This window comes from Cetorhinus maximus, chromosome 10 (genome assembly GCF_964194155.1).
Source record: "Cetorhinus maximus chromosome 10, sCetMax3.hap1.1, whole genome shotgun sequence".
Classification (NCBI taxonomy): Eukaryota; Metazoa; Chordata; class Chondrichthyes; order Lamniformes; family Cetorhinidae; genus Cetorhinus; species Cetorhinus maximus.
In genome coordinates this window covers 66,253,021-66,271,862 of record NC_135888.1, presented here as the reverse complement: position 1 = coordinate 66,271,862, position 18,842 = coordinate 66,253,021, and the positions used below count along the sequence as shown (strand labels likewise).

Sequence of the window (18,842 nt, the reverse complement as noted above, 5' to 3'; positions counted from 1 at the left end):
CTGCCCCCACATGCTGACTGAAAAATCCTGGCCATGATCACTTAGTCGTACAGAAATTGAACGTTGCTGAAAAAGGAGACATGCTATCAAAGCTTTTCATCTTGCACTCATCAGGACAGACACAAGAATACCAAGTCTCAGAGAACAACAATTTATACTGCAGGAGGAAAGGGTGCTGATTAGTTGGTAAGTGGACTCTGATTGGTAGACTTGCCATAGCCATGCCTCTACCAATCAGAGTCCACTTGCCAACCAATCAGCACCCTCTACTCATGCAGTATAAATTGTTGCTCCCTCTGAGATTTGGTATTCTTGCATCTGTCCTGATGAATGCAACACGAAAAGCTTCGACAGTATGTCTCATTTTCAGCAATAAAAAGACATGAGCTTTTGAAAGGCAGTATATAAATGCAACTTGGTTATTTTTTACGCAGCAGTAATTTGTCTCTTTTTCAGCAATAAAAAGACATGAGTTTCATCAGCATCTGATGAAGAAAGCTTAATCTTTAATTGGAGGCCTTAATTAGTACTACTCAAATATTTTGTATATTCATTTCAAAATTATAAGATTATGATTTTTCTTTTTATTTCTTAATAAACTTGCAACAATTATAGGCCAATTATTTTTCTTGTTGAGTCGGTTACACAATATAGATGGAATTTTAAAAGTGTAAACTCTTAAGGTATATTGTATCTGTATCACTTGTTGAAATTACTGCTACGTAAAAAATAACCAAGTTGCATTTATATACTGCCTTTCAAAAGCTCAGGCCAACACAAAGAACTCCATGGTCAAAAAAGTATAGGCACACAACAAACAGCAATGAGGTAAAAGACCATACATCTTTTTTTAGTGGACGAGGTATAAATATTGACAAATACATTTGGAAAACTTACCTGCTCTTCCCTAAATAATGACTTTTACATCCACTTGAGAGGGAAACTGGACCTCGATTTAATGTTTCATTTGAGAGGTGATACCTCTGACTGAGGGGCTTTTAATTAATCAACCACTAAATCACCAATCATTAAGCCTATTTATCAATGCAGGTTTAAAAGTTAATTCATATGCATTTTGCAGAAGGAAAATTTATTTCATAAATACACCTTTTGGTCCTGAAGTTTTTGCTCAAATACTTTGCCCCAGTTATAATACTTTTTACTTCAGAAGGCTGAAATGAAGATAGATAAGAAATGCACGGCATGCTTTTTTATTACCATTACCCAGTGTTAGACAGCACATTCATAATGGGTGATTATTTCCATTCATCAACCTACAACTATCCCTCCTTTGGGAATCAGTTTATCTAGTTTCTCAGCTTTGAGGTAATAGAGGGAAGGAAAAAACTAATGGTGCCCCTTGAGGAAGGTGGTAACAGATGGAGATCCTGAAACTGTGCATGTTTTCTTAGAATCATCTTGTTTCCAGTTACTTTGGCCCTATGACTAACAAGGAGGCGGGAGACAGAGAACGCTTCTGTGAGAAGCAAGGAGACTCAGAAATGTGGAGTCCTGTCACATTTAATGACAGCACCTCATTAGAATTTGTGTCTTTGTTTCTAACCCAGTACTATCCTGCCTTTTGTGAGGGGGAGGGTTGATTAGAAGCCTCCCATATGTACCTTTGCAACACTCCATTAATGTACGTCTGAATAATCCCAGCCATAAATTAACTTTAATAATGTTAACAAGTACAAACTAAGGATCTGGAATGGTGAAAAAGAAAAAAAAGAAAAGGAGATGAAGAGCATGAAATACAAAGGTGGATTTGGTCTACTTAAGATTGCATTTTACAGAAGTGAAGCTTCAGTTACAATTTGAACAAGAATCAGTCGAGAGTGAAAACAATTCTGATTTTACAGACTAGAAAATGATGAACGACCAATTGATATGCTCAAATAAAACAAACTCCTAAAGATACTTATGATGTGGAAGAGTTTCAAAGTGGGTGAAATGCTAGGTAACATTGAGTTAATTTTTGTTACTCATACAGGAAAATCACTTTCCTCTTTATATCCATAGACAAAGTTAGTTTGGTGAAGCATTCAGGAGCATTATCTCCTCCCACCTCCTCCCTCTTTTGTATTCCCCTTCCTTTCTTGGATAGCTTTCTTTCTTTGCATTTAATTTGATGATTCGCACAGTTGAGACAGAGAGGAATAGGAATATTTTCCTTAGCAATACCAGCAGACACAAGCTCCAAGTAAAAGGTCTGGGCCTTGAAGTTATACTATGGGATAATAACATAAAAATGCTTAATGAGCTTTCTGTAATTCCTCCCACAGCTATCTTAACTGTCTCCTTAGCTTATTTAGCATAAGTAGATTAAAACAGCAAAGAAAGGAAACTCAGAGGAAAATGTTAAGTGTTCGCAAACTATAAATGCAGTGTAATTTCAAGGTCACTGTATTCAGCTGTTTATACATACATCTGCACCTGGTATCTTAAAAACCATTGTTTACACAGACATATTAGCTGGGTTTTGTGGTGTGCTAGGCAGTATACCTTTTGCACAAGTCGTGCTCAGCCTGTGACAACATAAAAGTCTGCCAACAGAACAGCAATGCTCTGGTAACGGGGAAGTTCTGGTAAATGGGTATTCCCCAGCTGACATCTTGTTGAATCTTCAAAGTTAACTTTGATATTGCTGTGGCTCTGCACATCAGCGACAGCAGCAGGGTCAGCAAGAGTAAACATGGGCCCTGTTGCTTCTCCTGTTTACAGGCCCCTTAGCCCTACCCCTCTTTACAACCCCTCCAAAAACTCCTCAATCATGTGTGTTATTTTTTGGCCTTTCAAGATTCGCCAATCAATTTGCCAAGCAATCACAGAAAGGTCCTAGTAAAATGATAATGCACATTGAAGGCATCTGGTTACAAATATTGTCTGATATATATGCAGCATGGGTCATTAATATTAAGAGCAGCAAAGGTATAATTCAGTGGTAGTTTGTGTGCACCCTATAGGTGATCCCACTGCAACTCTTAAACAAACCAGAGAGTACAAATTTTATTTTAACAGCATTGTGCAATATGGTTAATTTGACAGGAAAATATCCTATTAGTTATTTGTAACACTGCATGCATGTGTAAACGATAACATTGATTTCGGTGACTGCCTCATCAACATGTTCTGCACATTGCACCATATGTACAAGATGACAGTAAATTCATATTTGGGAGAAAGATTCAATAATTGCAACCCAGATTGCAGGTTTTGTTTCATATATTTGACTTCCTGCTCTGTATAGAAAAGAAAGACCATCTCTGGGCTGCAGCACACATTGTTTCATTGCTGGAGAGTTGTAGAAGTGAGAGATGGAGGGAGGGGAGGAGGAGAAGCGACAGTCCTATTCACTTGCTGCTGCCTAATCTCTGTGCTCAACCTCCCCGGACATGCTGACACAGCACTCACCTCTCCTCACTCAAGATAACTCGGTATCACTAGAAGCGAAGTTCCAGTTCCCTGGGAGTGGCTTGTGCTGTGAATGCAGACAACAGCTGGGTCCGACCTGGCATGAGGCTAAGTGACAATTCCTTCGAGGCCTGCTCCAGCGTAGTTACCGGCTGAGACTCCCTCCTGTTCTTTCACTTTCTGATCCTTCTCCTTGGCGTCCAGGAAGATGTCGTCACAAATTGCTCTTTCAGCTGAAAGACTCCTGCATGCAGGCCAGCAGGAATGGTCAGAATAACTGCCTAGATGACCTTTACAGACCAGCACGAAGGAAAGAGGATAAGACAGCACACGCACAGCCACTGGAAGACCAGCTTGGCAAGCAAGCCACCAGAGATCACAGAACCAAAGGAAGAACTTGCATATAACCAGCAAGGGAGAAACAGAATCTGTGATTGGAGGAGCAGCTGTACTTTTCCCATGCATGCTGATCCCCCAATCACTGCTCTGCTGGCAGTTCCCCATCTCAGCAACTGGCAGTTTAAATGAAATTTAATGATTTAAAAAAAAAAACACCTCATAGTTGCTGAAAGCGGGAAAGACCTTCAGGCACCTTTGTGCTTGACCTACTTTTTAAAAAATTGAAACTGTCAGTGGCAGTTGTTGCAAGTAGGAATTTCATTTGGTTTTATTTTACATTCACCATCACTGCAGCAGTTTCTTGAGTGTTCATTCGAAGATCCTAGCCAATGTGTCTCCATGCTCGTAAAATCGGTACATTCACTATCGTTTGGCTGTTCGGTTGCTGCTGCAGAAAATAATTTTATTGAAATTTTGTGGAATTTGGGATCCAGTTCACAATACCTTAAATTTCATGATCCATCTCTTGATTCTTTTAAAATATAAATTTTAAAAATCCACTGTTTGTGCCAAATACTTGACCTTAACAGACCTTTGGGCAGCGCCATGGTTTTCTGGCAGGCTTTAAAACAATTGGAAGCACAAAGCTGCCCGAGGGTCAGTAGCAACAGTTCCTATCTGTTCCGATTGGCACATATCCCATAAGAATTTCTCTCATATTTTTGTAGTAGGGAATGTATTTACTGTTGCTCCCAATGTGGAGTCAATAACATGATGACATTACCATTTATTGTGAAATGTCAGATATCAGCTTACTTACTGCCTATTGGGTGCTTACATTCTAAACACTTTTTAATATGGTTAGGACTCTTGCAGGAAGTGGCTACTGAAAGCTGACAAAATGGATAGAAAAAGGAAGAATGGTCCCATTACAAGGAAAGGAACATCTCGAATTTAAATTTCAGTTTATGCCTTCTTACAGAGTGTGAATAGAGTATTACACAGGTGTACTAGATTTCCTACTCAAAGCATCTTTCAGCAACTTACAGTTCTGATATTTTTTAAAGCTGGTCTTTCAGATCTGAAGCTCTGGCTGCTCAGTCTGGAAAACAACAAGAACTCCATTTATGACACCAAGTCTAGTCACCTCCAGGCCCTGGTGTTTTGCACCTTGTGCAACCCCTTTTCTGGGCCCTGGTCAGCAGCACTGTCACATCAATAAATTCAACATAAAATACACCTATAGTTTGCACTGTAACTATCATGGAGGCAAAAATCTGCAGAAGCTGCATCCCAGGGTAAACTGCCAGGAATCCCTATTACTTGCCCTAGGAAATTTACTGAGGTTAGGGGAAGTTCCATTCTTTACATGCCAATGGTGGGCTACAGAGATCCTCCCTACAGAATGGGGCTGGAATTGCAGCACTGGCTGCCAGGTACTCTCACAGTCCTCTTTGCAAGTTGGTCAAAATGCCTGCAAACAAACTTGACTCCATTATGGGGCAGAGGATAGTATCCAGCTCCTCTTATAGGCTCCTTTTTGTAACATGCAGTGGCTTGTCCACCTGGCTTCTTCTGGCACGTCAGCTGCCAATGATCTGCCCAGCTACTGAGAGGCTGATGGACCTTGCAGCATTGGGTTCTATGCTGTAATGTATTGAAAATTGCATTGTACATTTTTGTCCACTTGAGGCTACCATACACACATATATCAGCAGCGAGAAAGGGATTAAAAAGAATATATGTTTTAAACAGCAATTCTGTTTCTTGCAGAATGTGGCTGAATCTTACTGTTTCAATTCAAAGACTTCACAATGGCAACGAGGATGATAGAAAATGGGAAACATTGCTTTCAGGTATAAAAATTTTGGAAGGTGTTTGCCTACTTTCCGAAGACAATATTTTAAATTGAAGATTTAGGGACACATTAACGCTGTGATAGACACACAGGCACAGACTTCATCAAAATAATCACCCTATCAAAATCAAATCAATCTGATATCATTACAGAGAAGATTTTATTTGAAAGAATATGATCCCCAATCCTTGATCACAGACGTTCACCTCATTGCTGATGAATACAGCATTGTCTATGCCCAATCCGCCACCTTTTGATGTGCATTCAGAGCTATTATCTACATTCCCAAGTTGGCAAAAGTGGCTGCAACATTTCAAAGGTGCTATGGCAGGTTTTGCTATCACAGATGACAAAAGAGAAAGGCCTTATTTCTCCACTGTGGAGGTGAAGGATTGGAAAATATTTTTGAGACACTTACGCCTGAGCAAAATGACTGCGACTCAGCAAAAAATGCACTACTAACCTATTTCACACCCAAGAAAAATACAATGTACAATACAATTGTCTTCTGATGCACTCAGCAAGAAACAATCAGACAAGTAACCAATATTGCTCATGATTGAGGCAACTAGCAACCAAATGTGACTTAGGTAATGTTGAACATGTCAAATAGGAAATGAAAACAAAAATAATTGAAGATTGTCTCTCTAGTCAACTATGCTGAAAAGCACTTGAGAAAGACAAAGCTGTTGGAGTTAGTGATCATTATCGCTTTCAGAGTCCAGGGCTACTGAAGTTGAAGCTGTCAAAAGTAATTACCACACTCCAAGTTCAACTCCTGTGAACACTATTCATTGCTCTCATGCCAGGAAACCACCTGCAAAGCAACAATCGCAGTCTCACAATGTTACAACTTGTCCAAAGAATGTTTCCACCATAGCTGTGCTTATTCACACTGGAGAGAGTCTCCTGCTACTGGCAAACGGCATAAAGCTGGTGGAAAACTCAACCACTTAGCTCGTGTTTGTTGCTCATCAGCAAAATCCACTACTAAGACCAATACAAACAGAAGGGTGCTACATACATGCACCACAGCAAAAGGACAAGAGAATGTAGTCAGTGTGGAGGTGGATGAACCTGAATATACTTTTGTGCTCTCTTTTGGACAAAGCAATCAGCCATGTGGGACAGTGACCATTGTCTGCTCGGATGTAGATGCTCTCATATATACAGGAGCATCTGTCAATGGGTGGGATCATCCCAGAATTGCCCTAATTGCGATAGTAGACGTGGGCAAATGTCATTTTGCCTGCTGGCCGCAATAGCAGGTTTCTGTGCAGTATCACCTGCTTCCCACCTCATTAAATATGCAGCCACAGGAAACATGTCGTCTTGCTGGTGGGTAGCCTCTAAATCGTCCACCACGCCGTTACCTCACCATTTCCTCACTCCGGGTGCCATATCTAAACTGCAACTGTGTGCACAGTTCTCAATGCTTGCAGCTCAGGACTGCTCCAGTGAAGACATGGCTTTGAAAGCCAAGAATAGTTCAGTGACCCATCACTGGAATGCCTTTTGGAGGCCCGCCTGGCTGCAGGAGGTCCAGCAATCTCACCACTCTGGTTGGGAGGCAGTGGCAGTGGTGATCAGCATCAATGCTGCACAGACGAGGTTGGCCATCCAGTGCAGAAAGTGGATGAATGATCTCATCCGTGCCCCCAGGGTAAGGCAACCATTTCATCACTATAAATTCACACACTCACAAGGCCATTACAAATTCATTGGCATTTCACTCACTGCCAGCTCAAATATCTACCAGCTCCGGCGAGATGGGCTTATAATGAGGTGCTAATATACTGAAATTAAGTTCCCGACATACGGCAGCAGGAAACACGGCCAGCTATTTACAGGTGGACTGGACAATTGCTAGCTGGTTTTACGACGATGTGAAACCGATTTTTGTGATCTCCTGATATGTTCCGATCCCGCCCGCTATGATGCTTGCTGCAAATGGGAGCGGACGATTCCGCTCAATGCCACAGAGCTCAAAACATTTAGCAAACCTCAGAATTGCCTCATTCAAAAGCGATGAGTTCAGTAAGTTTGTGAACTAACCAGCCCTCATTGATCAAATAATTGCACCTCATTAGCCAAGAGCTAATGGAGAAGTCAAGAGATTTAAGCGTACCTTGAAAAAAGTGGTAAGTACAGTTACAGCTGACAGCGAGTTGTGGAAGCAAGAATTGAGTTGCTTACTTTGCAATTACAGAGTGACTCCTCACTCAACTACTGGAAAACCTCCACAATCGTCTTTGCATATCCTAAGCGTAGACGTCTTTCTGAGCTACCCGCTGGAGCTAATGATCAATATGTATGTGAACGCTATAGAGAACTGAAGGATCAAATTAAAGTAAATGCAGAGTAAAACATGAGATTTAGATCTACACCACTAAAGCCAGGAGATAAAGTGCTTGAGAAACATGGTGATAATGTTGGAAGGCAAACAACTCGCTATGACATCCAGTCATTCGTTGTGACCAACACAAAAGGATCAACGATCACTGCTATATGCAGTTCACAAATCATCACCACAAAACACATCATTCTTCAAAGCACTGAAAATACCATAAGCATTGAATCTGATTCCAACACCAATATCTCAGATAAAGAACATGAGTTAAATGAGTCCACACCTGATGTTAGACAGTATCTTATTCATGAGTGACAATGTCTACCGTACTTAAGTGATTAAGTTACAATGTGGACTATTTTCAGTTGGTGAACAAATCTTTCATCTCATTGTACATGACTGAGTGCGTTAATAAATAAATAGAAAAGTTAGAATAGTGTTACTGGTGAAAGTTGAATGTTCAAATTATGTTTAATTTTATTGTTTAAAACAGTTGGAAACAAACCTTTGAAACATGCTAAGAAGGGGAGGGATGTAGTGTTTTGAAAATTGCGTTGTGTGTTTTATCCACTTGAGGCTACACACATGTACCAACAGAGGGAGTGAAAAGAGATTTAAAAGGATCCACGGTCAGCATTTTCTGGTCGGCAAGTGGGGGCGGGGCCCACTTGCTGACATATAAAATGATGCAGGGTGACATCGGGCGTGTGTCCCGATGTCACCCCGCATCATTTAGATTTTCAATTCGGCGGGCGTGCAGCTGACTTGGCTGCGCACCCGCCAAACTGTCAACAGTCTATTATGGCCATTAAAAGCCTAATTAATGAACTTAATGGACCTGCCTGTCCAACCTTACGGTTGGGGCGTAGAGCCCAGGCGGCCTTCCGAAAAAGCATAAAACCTCATCCACGGGTGGGATGAAGTTTCATGAGGGATTTAAAACGTTCGGAAAATGTTTAAATAAAGGTAATGGACATGTCACATGAGGGGGGATGTCAGGAAAATGTTTTCATACCTTTAATAAATTTTTAAAAGTTCAACCGATCTCCCTGAGGCAGCGCTTTGCGTGAAAGAGTGCACTCCCGGCTCAGGGAATCCACCCCCCCCCAACCCGCACAGGGAATGCACAGCACTTCAGGGCGGACGTCACGCTGGGCAGGCCTTAATTGGCCCGCCCACATAAAATGGCGGCGCTCCCCCAACTGGGGCCGTTGATCGGGAACCCACCTGCTCACGCCCGCTCCCGCACAACCCCCGACAGGCAAAAAATTCTGCTCCATGTTTAACAGCACATGCAGCAGTTCTCTTTCTACTGAATGAAGCTATATCTTACAGTTTCTGACTTAGAAGTTCACACCTGCCCCACCATCTCACATACCACTGGCCTCGGTTGAACTGGGTGGAGGCTCTGCTTCTTGGAAAGCAGTAAGGAACTCCCATGCAAGGCTGGGACTTATCCTATCTGAGTCCTGGTCTAACTTCCAGCTATCCTGCCCTATTTCCATTGGAATTTGAGTGAGATTGTACAGGAATGACCATAAATTTGTGGCCAGCCAGATAGCAACAGGAGGATAAAGCATGTTTTAACCTAAAGAGGTTTCTTCAAAAACAGTAGCTGGAGCTGAAGCAGTTTTATTTTTAAGAATGGGTAAAAACTTTTGATTTGTTTGACAAGATATTAGAAAGCATGTGAAGCACTTACCTTGGCAGGTAAAGCATTTGACATGAAAGTGGTTATTATGAACCCGCACCACCTCTCCTTTGCATATCCCTCCGCATCTGTAACATCGGATGCTTGTGGGCACTCCTCCGAGGCTATATGAATTCTGCTGATAGGGTACTGCTGAAACAAAACAAATAAATGCCAGTTAGGAACGGACTATGTAAAACACCATCTCTAGTTTAAGCATTCCAAAAGTAGAAGCCTCATTTGCTCCAGCATTTCTTTCAACCTTTCTGGGCAGGATTTTTCCCCTCGTCGGGCAGGCACGGTGGGCGGGGCCGGGAGCGGCCCCGAAACGGTCTCCTGCCCGCTATCGGGCCCCAACCGCGATTTCACACTTGCTGGTCAATTAACAGCCAGCCAGCATGAAATGCACGCTGAGAGCCTCAGTGCTGCCAGGGTGGGGAGGGGGAGGAGCACGAGCGCTGAAGTTTGCGCATGCGCAGGGGTGCGCTCACTGAAAGCTCCCTGAAGGCACAGAGCTGCCTCAGGGAGCTGAAGAATTTCAAGGTGAAAGATAAAGATTTCACAAATAACATAAATATGTCCCTACATGTGAGTCTGTCACATGAAGACGGACATGTAGAAAATGAGTTCAAAAAAATGTTATTGTTTTTTTATTCACTGTTGGAAACCTCATCCCACTGGATGAGGTTTTGCAAAAAACGCAAAGGCCACCTGGCCTATTTGCCCGCCTGCCAACCATAAGGTTGGATGAGCCAGCGAAAAATTCTACTTAATTAGCTGCTTAAGGGCCTTAATAGGTCTCTTAATTTTCGGCAGGTGCACGCGAGAGTATCACGAGTGCGCGATGACGTCGGGACGCTTGCCCAACATCATCTCATGCTATTTCACGCTCGGGTGTGTTGGGTGCGCACCCACATGCCGAGCTGAAAATCCTGGCCTTTGTTTATGTTGAAGTGTAACTCCTTTTGCTACCTTCTGGAAAAAGAATAAAAGTTAGCCAAGTCATGAATTGCCAATGTTGTAGAGTGCGAAATGAACAGAATTATGGACATGTGTACCCACAAACTTCAGTTTTTTTACGCTGGTTGGGTGAGAGTAGGTTTGAGGAGCAGTTTGACAAGGGAAATATATCAAGCAAGGACCAGGTGCTTTCTCCATAAGGGAAGAAGGAAAAATAATAGATAGGTATTGCTGAGCTGCTCCAGTGCAATGCACATCAACGGTTATTATGCTGCTGACAGTCAATGGACCAAGCACTTTACTTGTAATCTTAGGTTGGGATTACTGATGTGCGTGTGGCAATGGTGTGAAGGATGAAAATATAACATGCAGCTTTTAATGAACATTAATACTCTAGTCTGCTTTAGAAAAATTTATTTAAGAATATTTTGTTTTTGAGACATGCAAATAAAAATGTCCCAATGAGTAACCGGTGAATATGAAAGATCTTAAAAGCCTGAGGCTGAACAACCTTTTAAGGAATTTATATGCTCTGCGACATTTAGTTTTTATTGCATTGTCCAGGCTGACAATTCTCATGAAGATTAAGAGTTTTAATATTGTCTGATTTACTTTTGTATCTTACAATATTCCCAGTAGCAGCAAATATTAGATACAATTAAAATAAAAAAAGCGTACTGATGATGGATGGAAAATGTTAAAGTAAAATAATACAAATGTCATAAGGTATACTATTGCACAAAAATAACACCTTCATTTTCAATCTTAGGAAATTCAAGAACATTGTATTGATGGGTGCAGTCCGAAAGCACCAACTATGGAATTTTAAAATTCTGACCAAAGAGATGCAAAGATCAATTCCTGGCCAGGATTGATCCCAGGCTAACCTCAATGAGTGAACTGAGAGATACAGATTGAGGGAAATGTTTCTGGTCCACTTTCACAATACTTTAGTAGTGAGCGTCTAATACTTAAGGAATCGGGGAGGGTTGTTTAAATGGTGTTTATGTCCGAGTGCTGTTTGGCCGACGAGTGGGTATGTGCAGTTAGCAGACACGTGTGGCTTGTGGTCCAGTATGTCCTGGATTGCATCCACATTTTCTGGTGCAAGAACCAACTCTGAGGATGATTTTAACCCTACCTGCCCAGCAGAGATCAGGCGAATGGACAGTTAAAATCACTAAGCTGAGATGAATCCACCAGTTGCTAAGATGTCACAATTTTCACCTGCTCGCTTAACCGAGGGCTGCCAATCCTCAATGATTGTCCTGGATTCCCTTCACACTGCTGTAAGCAATCCAGCAGAAAAGTCATGGGACAATTTGGCTTGTTAGTTATAAAATATGAATGATAAGAAAAAAGATTAACTGGCCAAGATATTTGAAGGCAGAAAGTCATGTGATGAAACCTCTAAGAAATATGTTTGACCTCATCTTGCGCAGGCGCCAAGGAATCCCATTGATAGCTGATAGGGTGCTTTTAATACGCATGTCAGATCCTGATGATATCATTGGGGTCCACTGCAATTGTTACGTGGGCCCGGGTTTTCACCAAGTTGAGATCACTCAGAAGCCCTTTCAAAATGGTGGGAGCATTTCAATTGACATCATTCCTGGGGTTTCTGATTTTCGGGAGCGCCTTTTAAGGGTGCGGGCTGGTTTGGATCAAAAGTCTGCAGCCTGCACCCCCGACCTGGCCGTCTCCACAGCGGGGTTAGGCATGTTCTGGTTCTCTGCAATTTTCATGGAGTCAGCTCAGCATTTCACCTCAGAGGTGTCATGGACCAGACCCTGCATGAGGGAACCTTTTGAAACATAAGTTCAAAAGGTCCTTCTCATATCCTCATGCCAAGCTATGTCCACCACCCCCAAACAGCCCCTATGGCCCCTCATTCTGCTCATGCAATCTTCCAAAAATCTCTTCTGGCCACTCATGCCAAGCTATGACACTTCCATGTCCATTCACCCACTATACACAATATAGAAGCAATGAACCCTATAGTGAAAGTAGGATGTCTAAAAAAAAAACTTTAAACAAACAGCCATTCATTGACAGCTTTCCACTCCCATAAAAAGCCCTCCTTTCAAATACAGCCCAATATCAGTCAATCATCCTGACCCTTTCAATAGCTGAAACTGCAAACACTTGAAACCTCTTTACCTTGTGTAAATAAACATTGTGAAATTGACAACATAGATCAGAGAGGCAGAGCTGTCAATCAAGCAATGTTGTCTCTGGCACTTTTAATACTAATACTTTTAATACTTTAATACTTTTAATAAGTGTTTTAATACTCCAATGGATGCCTGCGCTCTCAACCAAGAATACATATTAAGGCTTGGCTGAGAGCCTGTTGAAACGCCTCTTTTTTACACATCCTATTGTCAGCTTACAGTTAATTGCTTCTATATAGTGTATAGTGGGTGAATGGGCATTGAAGTGCCATAGATTGGCATCAGGGGCCATAAGGGGTGTTCCAGGGTATACCTTGGCATGGGAAGGGCATGAAAGCCCATAGGGGTTGTTGAGGGGGCATACTTTGGCATGGTCTCATGAGGAGCTACAGGGTTGTTTGGTATGGGCACATTTTGGAGGTGAGGGGGTGAGCAGCTGGAGGGCCTGTTTTTATTTTAACTGGGGCAAAGTCTCATAGCACCGAGGCAGGTCTTTTAAACAGCCCGCTTCAGCACCCAGCAGCTTCTGTGGCTGCCTCCCTACATTTTCCTGGGTCAACTGGTCTGATTGCAGTCTGCACCCACCACCCCCACAATGAAAATCCATCCTTGCGGGCACTTTCTCCCGAGGAGGGCAGGCCAAGCCGAGAATTTTCCCGACTCCTGCTACCCGACTCGAGAATGAAAATCCAGGCCATGGTATCTATATTCAGCAATAGCAGTAGGTTTCCTGCCAGGCTGACCAATGAAGAAGCAGATTGGCACCAGAAGAGACCCAAAAAGGTTTTGCTTTCCTTCTGAGGCTAGGAGGACTCCTCCAGGAAAGCTTAGGCCTGCCATTGAATGATCTCGCCTCCCTTTCCCCCTGATCACAAGGTCTACCAAGGGATGGCCCAATAGCCAATTTTGAAACTTACCTGGTCTCTTCAGGCAGCCTCCAGGCAGAAATTGAAATACCCTGGGTCTCTTCATTGCTGCAGCAGCTAAGTTTTGAACTAACATCTAAATTCAATTGCAGTTAAAAGCAGGGCCTAGGAATTGTCTTATAAGCGTTTTGGATGTTAATTATAAAAATCTGAACGCCCCTCCCATGTGCAGCATTTACTTGTGTTGTCCACACATGGTAGGGATTGTGGGAAAATTATTTTCTTCAATCTTTAAATGCTATAGAAAAGCCCCTTCATTTTCCCTGCGGTGGACAGTTTATCAAATAGTCCATGTGCTATCAGTAGATATGACTGTCTTATGCATGCTCTTAGTTTTCATTTCTAGCCACTATTGATCGCAACACAGCCTACATCCCAAAATAGCTGTTAACGGTATTCCTAAAATTAACATAAAGCAAATATTCTGATCCAATAACGGCACAGAATTAATTACAGGAAGTTGACTGAACCATGCAATAAAATATTTAATATATCTTCCCTTTAGAATTTCATAGAATCGGAGAACTTAAAGCACAGTAGGTAGTCATTTGGCCCATCATTCATTTCCAGAGATGGCTCCTAAATCCATTTTAAATTGTTGTGGTTTCACCATCAACTTGGATTCCAGGAAAACACTCCTTTTGAAAGTTCCTTCCTGCTTTAAAACTTTTTTATGTGGTTTTCCAGAGACTGTTTTATACATTGTCAACATAATTCAAAATTATACTTTTTTAGCTTTGCATACCTTCCTGGTACTATCTCTGTAAATTTCTGATGCTAAGAAACACCGTTACTGGATACATTTTAATATCCGTACTTGGATTACTGATCTGAATTACTGAACATAGTTAATGTGATTACCACTGTTACATTTTCTCGATTACCATGCCAGCAACTGGAGACTGTATTGTAATTACATAACCCAAACTTTTTTGACTGAAACGTCGCAAAATAAAGAGATCAAATGTACACACACACAGTGATTACATTTGTTATGGATAAATGCACATACAAAAAAATGATTTCCATATATACTCCATGAACGGAATATTTAGTGAGAAACTGAAAGAGATCCAGGAACAATAGTCAATTGGTCCTTAAGTCATTCAGTCACCATAAAACAGCAAGCAATGTAGCTAATGCTGAACTGAATAGCCACTGAAATAGACTCCAAGGGCTGAATTTTTTGCCTGTCGGGCGGGTAGGCCCGACCCAATCTCTGGTGGGCAGGGAGCCGATCCCCACTGGAGAAGCGGGCCCTGCTGCCATTTTAAGTGGGCGGGCCAATTAAGGCCCGCCCAGCGTGATGTCCGCCAGTAAGTGCTATGCACTTCCAAATGCAAGAGTGTGCTCTTTCACGCATGAGCATAAAAGAGCGCACATCTCCCTGAGGCTAAGTGCTGCCTCAGGGAGATCGCTGAAAGGTTTTCAAACTTTAAAAATAGAAAAATAAAAAAATCATTAACATATCCCCCCCATGTGACAATGTCACACGAGATGGGACATCTTAATAAATATTACATAAACTTTATTAAAGATTTTTTAAACAGATATGAAACCTCATCCCGCCAGTGGATGAGGTTTCATGTTTTTTCTATTCCCCGCCGGGGCTCCTTGCCTGCCCACCAACCTTAAGGTTGGATGGGCAGGTCCTTTAATTGTTTTAATTATCCTGTCAATGGCCTCAATTGGCAATTGACAGGTCAGCGGGTGGACAGCTGATCTCGCTCTGGCCCCGCCTTCCTGAAGATTTAAATGGGGCGGGATGACGTCGGGGGTTCCACCCGACGTCATCCCGCGCATTTTCGTGTCGGCAAGTGGGCCCCGCTCCCTTCTTGCCAAAGGAAAAATTCAGCCCCAAGTCAAAGCAAGTAATTGTTAAACTGTACCGCACTGATCAATTTGCATATTCAATACTGTGTCCAGTTTTGACTAATGAGGCACAAGGATGATATTTATGTCCTGGAGGGCGTGAAAAGGAAACCTCGAACAACTGATAATGAAAGGGGTGAATGAGGAAAGCCAGTTAAGTAATGGTGTTATAATTATGAAGTTTATAAGATTATTGTAGGAGGGGGTGGTGGGCAGTTAGCATAGTTGGCTAGATGGCTAGCATGTGGATCACATTAACTGAAATGGACAAGAGTGAACTTTCCATGGCCAGTTTAGTTCATATCTACAATATAAATGCAGCAACTTCATGCAATTCAAGGCATTTCAATGATGCCTAGACATCACTTTCACAAAGCTAATGACAGAGAGGCACAATTCAGACTGCAGCTTTTGGATTTTTCAGTTTAACTGCACATCTACCACTTATTTGAACTTGTGCCATTTGTACCTTAGTAATGGTGAATGCCATTGGCCTTGTTGCTACTTTGGCAACAGATTATGGCCAATCATGTTTGAGAGCAACAGTGAGTACTTGGGGATTACTCAGTAATTGTATTTCATTTGTAATTTTTTAAATGTAATCAAAAATCAGTAGACATCATGCTAGTCTATCACCTAGAGCTTTGCTGACAACCAATTTAAGATGTCAGTCAGGCTCACAGTGTGGCGCATTGGGTGCACTGGAAGCTACATATATTAATGCACAGGGGCCTGTTCTTTGCAGACAGAAAGAACATGTACACGCACTGCGCCTGTTTCAGCTAAACAAAATAAATAACAGCCATTTGCTGACTCATTCCTCAGGGCAATGCCTTGACAAATCAGGGTCAAGCTGCTTGGTTTAAATTTCAAACAATGCATGGCAGTTAACTGTCATTCACCATCACTGGTGCATTCTCCATGGCAATGCCTCTACCAATCAGAGTCCACATGCCAACTAATCAGCCCTCTCTTCTCATACACTATAATTGTTGTTACCCCCTTATATTGATTTCTTGTAAAGTGTCCTGATGAGTGCAAGACAAAAAACTTTGACATGTCTCCTTTTTAAGTAAAATTCAAGTTCTGTACTACCAAATGACTACCTGGAGCTTTACTGCTGTACACCATGCCATCACTCATTAATGCAGTGCACCATTTCTCAGAGTATTTAATGTAGCATCGATTTAACACTGAATTATTCACTGTAGCCGCAATTAATTTATCTGCAGCACAAATTGGGTGACATCTCTTGCATTCAGAATTATTGTGGTGTTTTCCAATTTGAAAACGAAGCCAGTACTTTCTATTGTATAATAGCAGTAATGAGGATTCTGTTTCATCATTAAATGTCAGGCAGTATCAACATTGGGAAATCTTAGTTTGCACTATGACTTAAAACCTGTGTTTGCGACATAACGGCACTGTTAAATTATAGTTATATGTGCAAAAGAGCATAGCACAATTCCAGAGAGAATGACAAATATTTTACTAAGTGTTGCACATTATGCTGCAGACCTGAAATGGTGCAAATACAAAATGAAAATACGCAGTAGTTTCAACTTTCCTTTCCTTCGTGTTGCAAATTCCATAATTTATGTGTTTTAAAGGTATAACTCTTCGTTTTAGGAATATAAACTCTAGGTTGGGGATTATAGTGTTAAATGTAAGTTAAATGGAAGCACTTGGTTGAGGAACTAGTAAACAGATCTGTGGTAGTTACAGTTTAGAGTGTTTATTTAATGAGGTCAGAATTCGAAGGGGGTGAAAGGTTATTGGGGGTAGCCAGGAATGGGAGTTCAGGCTAAAATCAGATCAGCCATGATCTTATTGAATGACGGAGCAGGCTCAAAGGCTCAAATGGTCTACTCCTGCTCCCAATTTGTATGCTCATATGTAAGGGAGAAAATTTAAACAATGGATAACCCATTTCTAGGCTTGTGATATAGCCAGGAGATCTAAGTTTATCTCAATGAAAGATTTAGATTATTAATGCAGTTCCCAGATGGAAATAAGCCAAAAGCAGTTTGTCAACTAGGGAGTTTCTTGGTGGATCCAGTAAGTCTGAGGAAAATTGCCCTGACTTCATTAGAAATTTAAATTATTCATGTGAGTCTCAGAATCAAAGGCTTGGTTTTGGAACTAAGAGTTAATTCATGTAAATCTCTGTTTGGAACATCACAGGTATGCCACGTTGCCACGGAGGTAGGCTGCAAGGAACTGCCCTTTTGTGTAGAGTTTTTTTGTGCATTTTGCACACAGAGACAAGCAGGTCAGCTTTGGTCTTGTGTAGTGTTTGTAGCTCACTGAGTTGAAGGAGCAAAAGAAATAAAACACACCCCTTAGATTACACATCTGTGCAAAAATGCTTTTTAACGGACTATAACTCTATAGTGCATCTTTCCAACGGGGAGGTGGTGGCATAATGGTATTGTCACTGACTAATATTCCAGAGACCCTGGGTAATGCTCTGGGGATCTGGGTTTGAATCTCACCAGATGGTGAAATTTCAATTCAATAAAAATCTGGAATTAAAAGTCTAATGATGACCATAAGACCATTGCCAATTGTCAGAAAAAAACCATCTGGTTCACTAATGTCCTTTAGGGAAGGAAATCTGTTGTCCTTACCTGGTCTAGTAACTCCAGACCCACAGCAATGTGGTTGACTCTTAAATGGGCAATTAGGGATGAGCAATAAATGCTGGCCTAGCCAGTGACACCCACTTCCCACAAGTGAATAAAAAAAAACATGCAGCAGCACAACCAGTTAGGAAAACATTAAGGAATTGAAATCATTGGCCTTGGTTCCCTTCCCTTGCATTTCAAGGTCTAATGAAGCAAAGTCAAATGGTAACTTCCACAACTGGTCAAAACTCTCAATTTAAACCATTCAAAAGCACAAGATTCAAGAGTTTCCTAATTCAATTTATTAACACCTGAGAAGGAAGAAATGGTGTCTCCATTTGTCTTCCCCTCCTCCCTCCAGCTGACTAGTGAAAATAGATATAGCTTGCCATTTACTGGTTAAACAATGTACATAAATAGATGTCAGGCAACTCATGTGAGATATGGTATGTACATTTTTAATATATATCCTGACAGGTAAAAGCAAGGCTCTTTCACTTAGTAGCAATAGAAGCAATATGTAAATTTCCCTATTTTAGCCTATCTAGAAATGATACACAATGATAAAATACTAATGGCGCTGTGATTGTTGATGAGGCAGATCTCTCACCTATTATATTGCATTCTATTAC

The 18,842-nt window shown here is 41.5% G+C and overlaps 1 protein-coding gene across 9 annotated transcripts in view; it reads right to left on the bottom strand.

Annotated features, from left to right (window-relative positions):
* Positions 1–18,842, bottom strand: part of ablim3 (actin binding LIM protein family, member 3) — a 335,178-nt gene that overhangs the window by 255,905 nt on the left and 60,431 nt on the right. For 6 of the 9 annotated variants that reach the window (XM_078550582.1, XM_078550574.1, XM_078550577.1 and 3 more), the window contains exon 2: positions 9,664–9,804. The exons of 1 other annotated variant lie outside the window; for it this stretch is intronic. In XM_078550582.1, the coding sequence (XP_078406708.1) occupies positions 9,664–9,804 (141 nt within the window). The remainder of the gene's footprint in view (positions 1–9,663; positions 9,805–18,842) is intronic. 2 more of the 9 variants (XM_078550575.1, XM_078550579.1) reach the window with 1 other exon arrangement.